The sequence below is a fragment of the Aythya ferina genome (assembly GCF_964211825.1).
Source record: "Aythya ferina genome assembly, chromosome: 23".
NCBI classification, from domain to species: Eukaryota; Metazoa; Chordata; class Aves; order Anseriformes; family Anatidae; genus Aythya; species Aythya ferina.
The window spans coordinates 7102968-7115595 of NC_140321.1; the positions used below are offsets into that span (position 1 = coordinate 7102968).

Sequence of the window (12628 nt, forward strand, 5' to 3'; positions counted from 1 at the left end):
TTACTGCAACAGTATCTCGTGATTTATTTGGTTAATGTTCTTGTTTCCTTCAGGCTACTGATGCTCGCAGAGCCTTCCCTTGCTGGGATGAGCCTGCTATTAAGGCAACATTTGATATTTCATTGGTGGTTCCTAAAGACAGAGTAGCTTTGTCAAATATGGTAAGTTCTTAATGCAAACTGTATTTTAAATAAAGCTATAGTAAAGGCAGCTGACTGTTGGAAAGGTAATAATATATTTTGGGAATTAGGAATATAGTCTATCTCGCTAGCTATTACTAAGCAGCTCTAAATTGAGATAATTCTTAAAAAGATACTGTTATTTCAGATGCTAACACAAAATTGAAACACCATGCAAACCACAGCGATGTGTTTCTTTTTAAAGTCTTAGCATATGTCAGGCCACGTGCTGCTTGATTAAGAGTGACTGGAAAAAAAATAAGCCTTTGCATGTTTATATAGCTGCTATAACTTGAGATAAATAAGCATGTTTTCTGCCCTAGAGAATTTCTGAGCAGAACTAGGGTAAAATGTGCAAGTAAAAGTGCTTCTGTCACAAATACAAGTGGGCATTTTCAGGCTGCTAGTTTAAATATGGTACAAATATTTCTGGAAAGTGTTTCTGGAGAAGGGCAAATGAGTTATAAAGTAGATTTTTAAATATATATAATTTTTAAGTTCCAGTAACACTAACCTTCATAGTTACCTGTAAAGTCTAGCTTTGCCCACTGACCACGTGGTTACAGGTTTTTGTTTGGTATTTTAGTAAAAGTCTTGTGCCTTATTTGGAACTGGGTAATATCCTCCTTGGAGAACAGCAGCTGATAACTTGCATGTTCAGCTGCCTTTCCAGTAATAGAATATAGTATGTGTGTGCTTATATATATGGATGTATAATAAAAGCACGCCCCCGTATATGATGGGGCTTTTCATAGCTAGGCGGGGGACCTGTGGTATGATCTGTATTTTATAATCAGAGATCTTCCCTGTTAAATGTGTGGCTCTTAATGACGCAATAGTTAGTTGGATGTGTTGCGTGGTGCAGTCTCGGTGCCATGAGCCTAACCTGATTCTCTCTTGTTGCAGAACGTCATTGACCGCAAGCCGTACCCGGACGATGAAAACCTGGTGGAGGTGAAGTTTGCTCGCACCCCTATAATGTCGACGTACCTGGTGGCATTTGTGGTGGGCGAATACGACTTCGTAGAGACCAGGTCCCTGGATGGCGTCTTAGTGCGTGTTTACACTCCGGTTGGCAAAGCAGAACAAGGAAAGTTTGCATTAGAGGTAAATGTGCCCCGGGTGATTCCCTCACTGCTGTCGCGACCTCCAACAGGCTGCACGTGCCTCTGTCCTCTGCTCGGCCACGTAAATGTGCACAAAGCTTCTGGGGGTGTTTTTGCTTCAATAGCTCCAGGAGACTGGCCCCGATGGTAAACGAAATGTTACCTGTGGACAAACTCGTGTCTTTAATGACAAAAGTATGCATTTTACTGGAGTTGTTTTGATTTGATAGTGTAGGCTTCCATCCGCAGACAAGGAGAAGTGCTGACGGTAGGCTGCAGCCTGGGAGGAGAAGGGAAGGGGAGTTTCCAAACCACCGTGCTCTGGAAGCTGGGAATTGAGCTTCTGGAGGAAAGCTTGTGTCTGCTGTTTTCTTAGGCTACTTTCAGCCATAAAGAAATTTTCAAGTTACACCAATTGTTCCAAGTTCACGTAATATTTACTAAGTTTCTCCTCTTATCTCTTACAGGTTGCTGCTAAAACTCTGCCTTTTTATAAGGACTACTTCAATGTTCCTTACCCTCTTCCTAAAATTGATCTCATAGCTATTGCAGATTTTGCTGCTGGTAAAGTAACTCACTTTATTGATGAACTGTATTTTATTTGAATTATAAACATTTAGGAAGAGGTGTGTATCAATATCAATAAACCTTTGTATTTATTTTATAAAGGTGCCATGGAGAACTGGGGCCTTGTTACTTATAGGTATGCTGTTAAAATACTGTCTTTCCCCCTCTTTGTTCACTAATTCTTGGAAGTAACTGGATTAGTTTTAGGGAGCTGCTATCATCCCAAATAAGACTGAGTAAATACCTCCAGATCTTGCTTCAGTTTGGGTAATTTTGACTTCTGCAGCAGCGTGCATTATTATACAAATCTTAGGAAGGCAAGAGTGAGCTATGTGACTACTGTCCAAGGGTGTGAGGATTTTTAACTGTCTGGCAGCACTGCCTGTTCCACAAGAGAACTTTCTTGGCTGCTTTTTTCCCCCATAAAAGTTATGTACTTACTGACACAGCTGGAAGGGTTTCTTGCTTTATGTCGTAGGCAAGTTGGTAAATTTAGCAACCACATTATAACCATGTAAATCAAAAATACTAACTTGCCTTCCTTTTCAGTTTTTTTATGTTCATCTGATCAAGTTTTTGTACCTTTGCTCGATACTCTTACATTATCTGTGCTCATTGCTAGACTGATTTCCTTCATTTTGTGCAAGATTGGACTTGTAAGCTTTGGACTTAAATCTGAAATCAGTTGAATTTCTTCTGCAAAACTGTTGATTTGACCTCAAAAAAAAATGTGATGGAAATTTGAACCTCGGTTTAAAATCAACTTCTAGTTGCAATTTGGATGAAACCTGATACTTTACTCCCTGTGGGGAAAAAAAAAAAATATTTGTCTTGAATGAGCAGAATTTTTGGAAGCCTTTCTTAATTTTGCTGTTAATTTTCCCCCCCTTGTACTCGGCTTGGCACGCTTGCTTTATCCCTTTGGGGACAGAAGGTCGGCCTAACCCGCAGGCACCGCCTGTGTTTTGAGGTGCCCGTTTTTCCCCTCTGAGTCTCAGCGGTCCAGAATCCTTTTTCTGGCTGACCCACCGTGTCCTGACCGCGACGGGGGTGCTAGTGCAAGGCCGTGTGCCCGACCTAGGGGCACGTGCGTGTGTGAGCTGCACGTGGAGAATCCCGTGCACGTGTGCAGCACGGCCGGCCGGGCACTTGGAGGAGCTGGAGTTCCCCTGGGGCTGGGGGAGGCAGAGGAGGTTTGCTGTGCGTACAGCTTGCAGTGCACAGGGAGTTACAGTTAAGGTGAGATTTGCCCTCTCCTCCCCAAATCCCCCCTTGCTAGATTACGTAGGTGAGCTCTTGCATAAATAAAGGGTAAACTTTCTTGGTCCTGCTTGGGTTTTTGCACTTGTCTTCTTGCATGCCATGAGGAACTATTGCTCCAAAGCATTCCAATAACCGTGGAATTTAACAAAAAAAAAAAAAGTGTCTAAACTGAAATAGCTCTTGTTTTTTCCAGTTGTACTGATCACTTTTTAGCTTGCTTAGGTAATTTAACCTACTTGTGATTGTGTTTTTCTTCTCTAGGCGTGTGCCACTCTGTTCAGTTATCTCTCTCTTTTAAATACAGGGAGACTGCATTGCTCATTGACCCCAAAAATTCCTGTTCTTCATCTCGCCAGTGGGTTGCTCTGGTTGTAGGACATGAACTTGCTCATCAGTGGTTTGGAAACCTTGTGACTATGGTACCTAACAGTTACAAGTTCTTCTAGTTTTCTTTGAAACGTGCTTCATATCATGTGCTATTTAAAGTGTCCCTTAATAACATCTTGGGCATGTCATGTTATTATTTTTTTTTAATTTATAACTAGTGCTTTATTATCACTCTCTTCTTCACCACTGTGTTCTTTAAAACTATTTTTAGACTTTCTCTGTTTGAAACGTTGTTCAGTTGTTTGAGTACTGTTCTAGTTAGAGTTGTGCCGGTGTTCCATGCAAATGATTTTGGCTAGTCAGATTACTCAGAGGCAGTAATCCAGTTTTCCTTTCAGGTAGGCATGATTCACTCGTCAGGCTTTCATACCAAGGCACATCAGTGCCAGCTCAGCATTGCAAATCACTCTAGTCCACTAGCTGAGAAGGTGCTCAGTAGTAACTTACGTGAATTATTTCAGGTATATGGGAAGCCAGCTGTCTGAATGGTTTGATGTTTAAGTAATTTTAGTGGGAACAGAAGCATTATGTGAAGCAGCAAGACTGAAATCTGTAAATAAGCTCCATTTAGTGCTAAAAACTGAAAGCTGTATCTGTCAGAGTTTCTGCTGTTAACAAAGCTTCAGCTTACTCTGTTAATTAGATCTGACACTCCTTATCCCCAATCCCCACAAATAGATGTTTGAATCCAAATATTTCACAGGTTAGGAAGCTTCTTGTATTGCTAGAAACCAGAGTGTTTGGCAAAAAAAGAACATCGCCTCTGGAGCCCCGAATCTGCACTGTTCTGGCTTTCAGGCTGCTTAAATGAAGTGTGAGTGGGTGGAAGAAAACCACCAATATAAATATTAACGCTCAGCAGAGGTTCTCAAACCTTCTCACAGTGCTGTGCCTCTTAAAATCTTGTCAGCCGTGTTCTTGTTTGTGATAGCACAGGTAGCTTCCATGTGAGAGCAGTGCAGAGCAAGTTCTCTTCTGTGGTGCAGCTGTGAAAAGTGAAAACAGATTTCAGAGTTACTTCCAAGTTTCTGGAAAGTCAGCCCTTTCTCCTCTATAACCTGAGATGCTTGCACCAGCCTCAGCGTCACTGGTTTAGTTTGCCAGTACCAGGTCTTACTGGGCAGCACAATGTACCAGTTCCTCTGTAGCAAATATAAATGAGATCAGAAGACTTTCAGGGGAAGAAGTAGGTTCTTGAGCACTTGGGTTGCATGTGAGACGAGGGACAAAAATGGGGGCGAAAAGATTTAGATGTCCAAACATCACTTGGGAATCTGTTCTGCGGTTGCAGTAATCCTTTGGCACCAACCTTTGTATTAGAACCTTGACCTGGAAATGGATGCAGTCAGAAATGTAAAAGAAAACCAGATAGTCTTCGCTCTTAAAATAAAGCTGGGCTTATCTGCCTAGAGTTCCAGTAACAGCTTTCCTTATTGAAATTTCACTCTCCCTGGGGTAAATGTCTCGTTCATCACAGAAGCAGTAGTGCTTTGTGGAACAGCTTACTGGGCTGATTCTGCGTCCTGCTTGGTTTATTTACTGAAGGGTCCATATCGTCACAGCCACGCTCTTCTGAATTAAGCACCACACTTAGGTTTATACGATGGTAAGTGTGGTTATGAAAAGGGTGTTTTCATCCTTGCTATCCGTAGCTTGTTTCCTTATCTCTCCTGCTTCAGTTAGATATTAGAAATGAAGGGAAAAAAAATAAACATCAATGTAACATGCACATTTTAAATGAAGCCCATCCTTGGCTGGGTGAAACCACTTTTAGCTATTCAGTAGATTTCAGGTTTCCATAGTCTGGAACACTTCTAGACTCCAGGTTTTCTACTGTATGTAAGCATGTTTGTTAGCAACAAACAACAAATTAGTTCTCTGCAGCTGATCTTATTCAGCTTGAAGACAACACTCTCGTGTTGGCCACAGTTCTGCTGCTTTGTGGAACCGTGGCCTTGCATATCACTGACTCAGCTTCCTAACCTAGATAACATTCGTAGTAGTCATTCATGACAACTCCCTCAGTGGCTCTGCTCTGACCTCTAGTCTAGTCTGGGAGTTTCACTTGTACCTCCATGCTCTCCATGCAGAATTCCTAGGACTTCAGGCAGGGGAAGACTCCGCTAACCACTATGCTTGGGCTGCGGGCTTCTTTATAGGGAGGAATTTGTGTTTATGTGTATTACCTTTTCTGATTTATGCTACACTAGGCTGTTAACAGCTTACCTTTTCTGCAAGTCTCTTATTGATTAAGTGATGTTCCTGGAATTCTGTTGTTAATTTTATTTTATTCTGCCTTCTCGTCTTTCCAGGAATGGTGGACCCATCTCTGGCTGAATGAAGGATTTGCCTCCTGGATTGAGTACCTATGTGTAGATCACTGCTTCCCAGAGTACGATATCTGGACTCAATTTGTTTCTGCTGATTACACGCGAGCTCAAGAGCTTGATGCCTTAGACAACAGCCATCCTATTGAAGTAAGATTTTTTCTTTGTTCTAGTCATCTCCCTTTTTTCTTGTCAGCTGGATGTGAGTTTTTTTTCCTATTGAGAAAAGAGAACTGTGCAGTCATTCATAATGCAAAGGAAAATCTGAAGTTGCATTTACGCTTTGTGGCTTTTCCTTTGTTAGTATTTCTAATATTTCGAAAGTGAGGTTTGAGGGTTCGATGATGGCTTCTTCAGGAGTGTTCCTGCTCTACTGACTTGAGATGGCAAAGTGGGTGCAGATTCCACTAAGACAAATTGGGGATGGATATACGTGTGCTTTCTTCAAAGAGAAAAGTCAGCTCCTTAAGCAATAAAACAAGCAAAATCAAAATCTTGTGGCAGTTAAAATTGTTCTCACTGTTAATTATCCTGTTTACCACAGGTTAGTGTTGGCCATCCATCCGAAGTGGATGAAATATTCGATGCTATTTCTTACAGCAAGGGAGCGTCTGTAATCCGAATGCTACATGACTACATTGGTGATGAGGTAAAAAGATTGTTGTCAAAAAACTAAGTGTAGCTTGCCAAATCTTTTTACAGTAAAAAAAAAAAATAAAATTATACTATTAAATGTATGTATTTTATATTTTGAAGGATTTTCGCCAGTGTGGTTTCTGGGCTGTATTTGAATTTAGCTAGGAGAAATAAGAGTTCTATTTCTGTATTTTCCCCACTATTTCAGTACTAAAAGTTGGCTAATAAAAATGTTTTAAGGTATTCTTTCTAGTAGCATAGTTTAGGTGGGAGTTAGATGTGCACACTGATCCTAGGATTGTTTGGCTGGTTCTTGAATATAAATGCAGTGCGGAGGGAGGTAGAGAGGACATTCTGGTGCCATTACCTATTCAATTGTGTGTTCCCAGGACTTTCGGAAAGGAATGAATTTATATTTAACAAAGTTCCTGCAGAAGAATGCAGCTACAGGTAACTGATGATTATTACATGCTTAAGAAAACTGATTTCTGGAGACAAATTTTTTATTGCTAAATTGATGGATTCTTACAAAGCTGGTTTTCCAACTTGAGATAACTGAAATGCAAGGAAGTAATTGGCTTGTTTCCAGCTTTATACACTGTGTCACCTGCACAGCCAGAATTCAGCATCCTGTAGGGGTTCTGTATCTCAGGAGTGTGTGGATGAGGTAATCTGAAGGACGTGCATTTACCACTGCCAAGCATATATCTGAGTGAAGATTTAATTTAGAAGTAGTGTATCGTGGTTTGCTGTGTAAGCTTCAGCCTTTTGCAAGCTTTGTTTTGCAGTATCGATTGCGTATGTGATTGAACAGTTCAAAGTCTGGTCTAACATCTCACAGTGCTTTCTTTACTTAGACCTTTTTTGTGCCTCAGTCACAAATGCGGAGGTGGAACATCGTGCTCTGTCAGCCTTTAACAGCCCATGTTGTTCAGTTGGCTCTTTGGCATAGTATGTGAAAAACCTGTGGAAAGATGCTTCTGTTTATCACTTTGAATATTCAGTGTGTATTGATGACATTTTGTAGTTGTAATGACGTTTTCTTCTTCCCTCTCCTCATCTGTGAATGGTTTAAGCTATTACCTTTTTCTTGCCCATCATCAGTTACAATTTGACAAAAAGGCAGTCAAAAACATGAAGGGCAAACTGGAGTCATAACGTAGCCTGCCACCCTCCGGTGCCCGTGTAGTGTCTGTAGTCGTGTCTGACACGGCAGGGCTCTGGGAGACCTCAGTCAGACTTTTTTCTTCTGCAGAGGACCTCTGGGAAAGCCTGGAAAAAGCTAGTGGTAAACCTATTGCTGCTGTGATGAATACATGGACCAAACAAATGGGATTTCCGCTCATTTATGTGGAAGCTGAACAGGTAAATTGTCTAGCAATTCCCCATGTAATAACTCTGTTTTTTCAGTACTCCAGATCAAAGTCTGTGTTTAGATATGTTTAAGTTCGAATTCGGCAGTATCCAGTCACTTAAAAAATAATAATAATGATCTTGGACCAGGAGACATCGCAGTGAATTGCTGTTTAGTGACAGAGCTGATTCTGAAGGGAGGGGAGAGCGGCTCACTGGAGGAACCCAGTGGAAAGTGATAATGGAGTTTATCCGCAAGCGCTCTAGATCACGTGCTGGGAGTTTGCTGACATAGCCCGTTTGCTCTTTGTGTGTGAAAAGGGGGGAGGAAGGGAATATTTGACTTAGGTCCCCTTGCAGCACAGTTTGCTTCTCGCTCCAGTTTGATTATGCTTACTCTACCAGATTGCAGACTGAGGATTAGTGGCTAAAAACTGAGGTCAGACAAAAGTCTGACCAAAAAAAAATCAATTGAGGGTTAGGGTATGTATGTTTTAACAATAACAGTGATTAATAAACTGGAATGAATTCTTGTGGTTAGCTTCTATTTGTGGAAGAGAATGAAAGTTTCTCCAAGTTTAAAAGTACACAGAAATAAAGAGCGATACACAGAAGCTGAGATTAGATGTGCTGGTAATGCCTTCCTCCTTTCGTTCCATGAATATTGAAATAAGCTGCAACTCTTTTGAGATCTGATTTGTTGTTGTTGTCGTTATTATTAGTACTTTCTTTTATTTTTAGCAAGAAGAGGACAAAGTGTTGAAGTTAGTCCAGAAGAAATTCTGTGCCAGTGGACCATATACTGGTAAGATGAGTGCTAGGAGCAGGAGCAGAGTGTTCAGATGCTTTTGATGAATGCCTGAAACTGATGTCCAGTGAAAGGCCAATGCTGCTATCTCAGGAGCTCTGTAAGCTGCTGGTTTTATAGTCGTGAATAAATAAAAATGCCTCATATGGAAGTCAGCTCTATTCTAAGACACAAATTCTGCCTACCTCCTCTGCTTATGGAAATTAAGGCGTTTGGCTTCAAAGGTGATTCAGATTTTTGGCTTTGGAGTCTAGGACTGCTCTTTTCCTTCAGGTTTTTGTTAATTTAAATTTAAGCAGACTTGCTTAAACTGCTGCTGAAACTTGTTTGAGCATCAGGCAGATTTTCTCAGTGTTTGCATACCCTTTTTCCTTAGGCCTTCCTTTTTTTGGTTTCCTCTTCTAGGGGAGGATTTTCCGATGTGGATGGTCCCCATAAGTATTTGTACAAGTGATGACCCCACCTGTGCCAAAATGCAAATATTGATGGACAAACCAGAGCTGACCTTGGTTTTGAAAGATGTTAAACCAGACCAGTGGGTGAAGGTGAGTTGTCACAACGGCAGAGAACACATTCCTAGCAATAAGCTGGGTTGTCGCTGTAATGTGCCCCTGCATTTCAATTTCCTCTTCTCTTTTTTTCCTTGCAATCTTGTATTTCTTGTGGAGGGACCTTTCTGTGTTGCTGTTGGATATTGGCTGCTCTCTGTAATGCTTGCTTAGTGTGGTCCTTTCTCTCTTGGAAGTTTTGCTTCCAAGGGTAGTCCAGACGATGTAAACTGGAACATTTTAGGAGTGCAAGCCCAGAAAAACAGAGCACCATTAAGTAGAGGCAACTTTTGATTTGAAGTGCGGTGGCTTTTTCAGTATCCTATGGCAACCACAGTTTAGTTCAAGTCCGTCCTGAGCAAAAATAGTCCTGTTTATCTTTCATTAAGTGTGAAGGTTTTCAATGGGCTATTACCAGGCGAGTACAAATCTGCAAGTGAAAAAATTCACTGTTGAGATCTGTTGCAGACACCAGTCAGAAACAGAATTTAAAAACTGAAAGACAGCAGCTGACTGGGATTATTGCCATATGAACTAATGAGGTTGAAGAATAATTGTTTCTAAGCTGGAGCTGTACTCCGAGAGGTGACTCCATGAAATAACAGTAAGGGTTAGTCTCTTTTTCATTCTAAATCAAACCTTTCCGTTTAACTAACAGGAATATTGCAGCTGTCAGACCTGTGTGTTCCCTTCTGTCACCATATCTATCTGCTTCCCCCTGGTGACAGAGGGACATGTAATGAACAGCCCCAAAACCCACCCATCCAAACAAGACCCAAATTTGATACTGCTGCCTGAGAAGGCAACGGTTCGGCTCAGTCCAAGGTGGATTTGTAGGACTGCTGCCTGCAAGGGTTGTCAGCCTGATGCTTTTAGTTAGTGCCACTGTCCTGAGGACTGGCAATTGGACTGACCAAAATTGTAGCACCAGCAAAAAGAGGGGCGACTTCCTGATGAGCTCAGCAATGTTTCTGGTTTATGTCTGGTACTGCTGTTCAACCAACCAAAATACTTGACTGCCTACACTGAAATAGCAGCAGGTAGTAGCATGTAATCCATCAAACTTGCTGCCCATGACGTGCTTTTATGCAGGGCAGAGGTACTTGTTCTCCTTTCTTACAGATAGAGAATCATTTTCTTGAATTGAGCAAGTTGAGAGTGAGGTTACAAAATATAAGATTCTAGCACCAGCAGTCTCCTGCATTTCATCTTCCCAGTACATCACTACCCTTACTTCAGTTAGGAGTTACCCATAGAAGTTTATCTTCTCTCCTTGCTCCTAGCCTCTGCTTCCTCACGCCAGCTCCCTCTCATCTTCTGTCTCTCTTAGAGAGCATTCCTTATTTCAAATTTTAGTGCGCCCTCTCCCTCCCCCCCAGCCTTTATTTTAAAATTTGGTTTAAATGACTGACTTCTCAGAGCTGCAGTACTTTGAGAAACGTCTCACGGTACAAAACCAAAAACAAAACACACGCACACACAAAAATAAATTATTTTTTTGTTCCTTACTTTTAATTTTTCACTCTTTTGGTACGTTTCAGTTAAACCTTGGAACAGTAGGGTTTTACCGTACCCAGTATAGCCCTGACATGCTGGAGAACTTAATACCAGCGATCAAAGACCTCTCCCTACCCCCTGTGGACAGACTTGGCCTGCAGAATGATCTGTTCTCTCTGGTAAGCAACCTTTGCTATTCTGTCTAATAATGAGGGCTATAGTAGCTGCAGAAAGCAGTGCTTGTCAGCCTCCATTTCTGGAGGCAAAGCGCCTTTGGGATTACCGCATACATTTAACTATTAATTAGCTCAACAAGTTCTAACTTGTATTACAAGACTTAAATCCTGTGGAAGCAGTCTGTCTATAACTCCCATTTTATATGTAGGGATGTATTATTTTATAGTCTTATAAAATTAATTGTTTTGAGAACTTGCTTTCTTTTAACTCCTAAAAATAAGGATATTTTAATTACCCCCTCAAAGACTTAATCCAAGGCTTTATCAGCACCATGCGTTTTACCCAGTAGGGCTTGTTAAAGCTGGAGGAGGTGGCTGTTGGGGATTTCTACTGTTTAAAAGCAAGTTATTACCCCAAAAGCAGATGGTAGTAGCTCTGAACAATTAACTACTGTACTATGTATTTCAAATTGCACTTTCTTATTCTTGCTTGTTAGCAAATATATATATGTGGAAGCTTTAAAAATGTGGTTTTGATACCCTACCTCTCTAGCTTCAAAGCTTGTCATTCACCATGGCTTAGAGGGTTTGAAACTGTAGCCTTGGTCACTTCCCAAATATTGCAAGACCAGTGGGACAGAAAAATGAGTAAATAACACAGGAATACTGCATTAGACTCCTGTTCTGGTGTCCATTTTAATTATATTTTTATCATGTGAAGATAGCTTTGATAATAAAAATTGATTTTCACCTATTTTTCTGTGCTGGAAGTTACTGATCCAGTTCCAGATTAAGCAATCTGTTTGGAGATGCTAACTGTAGGTATCATCAACTGTACTGAGCACAGAAGTGTTTCCGTGATGCTCTGAAGCAGTATTAAATTTTGCTGGCAGGGGTGGGAAGGCAGTACTACTTGTACTGTTTCACGAGTAGCAAGAAGCAAAAATGATTTCTGCAGTTTTACACTCTCAATTTAATGAAGAACAAAAACGAAGCCTCTAAATCTTCACAGTTTTTAGATAAAATAAGATTTTGGTGGGTGTAGTATCTGGCTGAGAATAACTCTGTAGGTTTGTTATCTCTTGCCAGCACTGCTGCAGTTTTGTTAAGTCACTTAATCTTGCTGTCTGCTTCCTGTTTGCAAAATGTGCTTATAATTACACAGCTGTCCCCTTGTGAAGTGCTTTTACCTGTGTGAGAAGCATGGTGTGCCCTGAGCACACAGCTGAGGTGCTCTCACCAGTGTCAGCTCACCTTGGCAGAGCCTCACAGGAGAGTTGGTGTGCAGGCTGTGCACACAGAAAAAAAAAATGTTAAGGCAATGAGCTATTAAACATCTCAATTCTGTTTGGAAGTAAAACTAACCTGTGTCTTTTCCTCTCCCAGGCCCGAGCTGGAATCATTAGCACTGTAGAGGTTCTAAAAGTCATGGAAGCTTTTGTCAATGAGCCCAATTACACCGTGTGGAGCGATCTCAGCTGTAACCTGGAGATTCTCTCAACTCTCTTGTCCCACACAGACTTCTATGAGGAAATCCAGGTGTTCGTGAAAGATGTATTTTCACCGATAGGGGAGAGACTGGGATGGGACCCCAAACCTGGAGAGGGTAGGAAAACTTACAATGTGAAATCCATTAGTGGTTTTGAAATGCTTCTGCGTGACTAAGCCATTGAGACTCTGGGAAGGGCAGAGAAGGAAGGAAGGGGAAGGTCTGAAGTAGGCATTTGGGGGTAATTTTATACTTAAACAGCCAAACCCCAAAACAATCCTCTTTTCTCAAG

The 12628-nt window shown here is 41.2% G+C and overlaps 1 protein-coding gene across 1 annotated transcript in view; it reads left to right on the forward strand.

Moving 5' to 3' along the window:
* NPEPPS (aminopeptidase puromycin sensitive) overlaps nucleotides 1-12628 on the forward strand; it is a 33785-nt gene that overhangs the window by 16528 nt on the left and 4629 nt on the right. Inside the window, exons 5-17 of the mRNA XM_084496551.1 lie at nucleotides 54-161; nucleotides 1086-1286; nucleotides 1753-1849; nucleotides 1955-1988; nucleotides 3420-3534; nucleotides 5815-5979; nucleotides 6374-6478; nucleotides 6855-6915; nucleotides 7721-7830; nucleotides 8560-8623; nucleotides 9032-9171; nucleotides 10716-10850; nucleotides 12234-12453. Of these exons, the coding sequence (XP_084352677.1) occupies nucleotides 54-161; nucleotides 1086-1286; nucleotides 1753-1849; nucleotides 1955-1988; nucleotides 3420-3534; nucleotides 5815-5979; nucleotides 6374-6478; nucleotides 6855-6915; nucleotides 7721-7830; nucleotides 8560-8623; nucleotides 9032-9171; nucleotides 10716-10850; nucleotides 12234-12453 (1555 nt within the window). The remainder of the gene's footprint in view (nucleotides 1-53; nucleotides 162-1085; nucleotides 1287-1752; nucleotides 1850-1954; nucleotides 1989-3419; nucleotides 3535-5814; nucleotides 5980-6373; nucleotides 6479-6854; nucleotides 6916-7720; nucleotides 7831-8559; nucleotides 8624-9031; nucleotides 9172-10715; nucleotides 10851-12233; nucleotides 12454-12628) is intronic.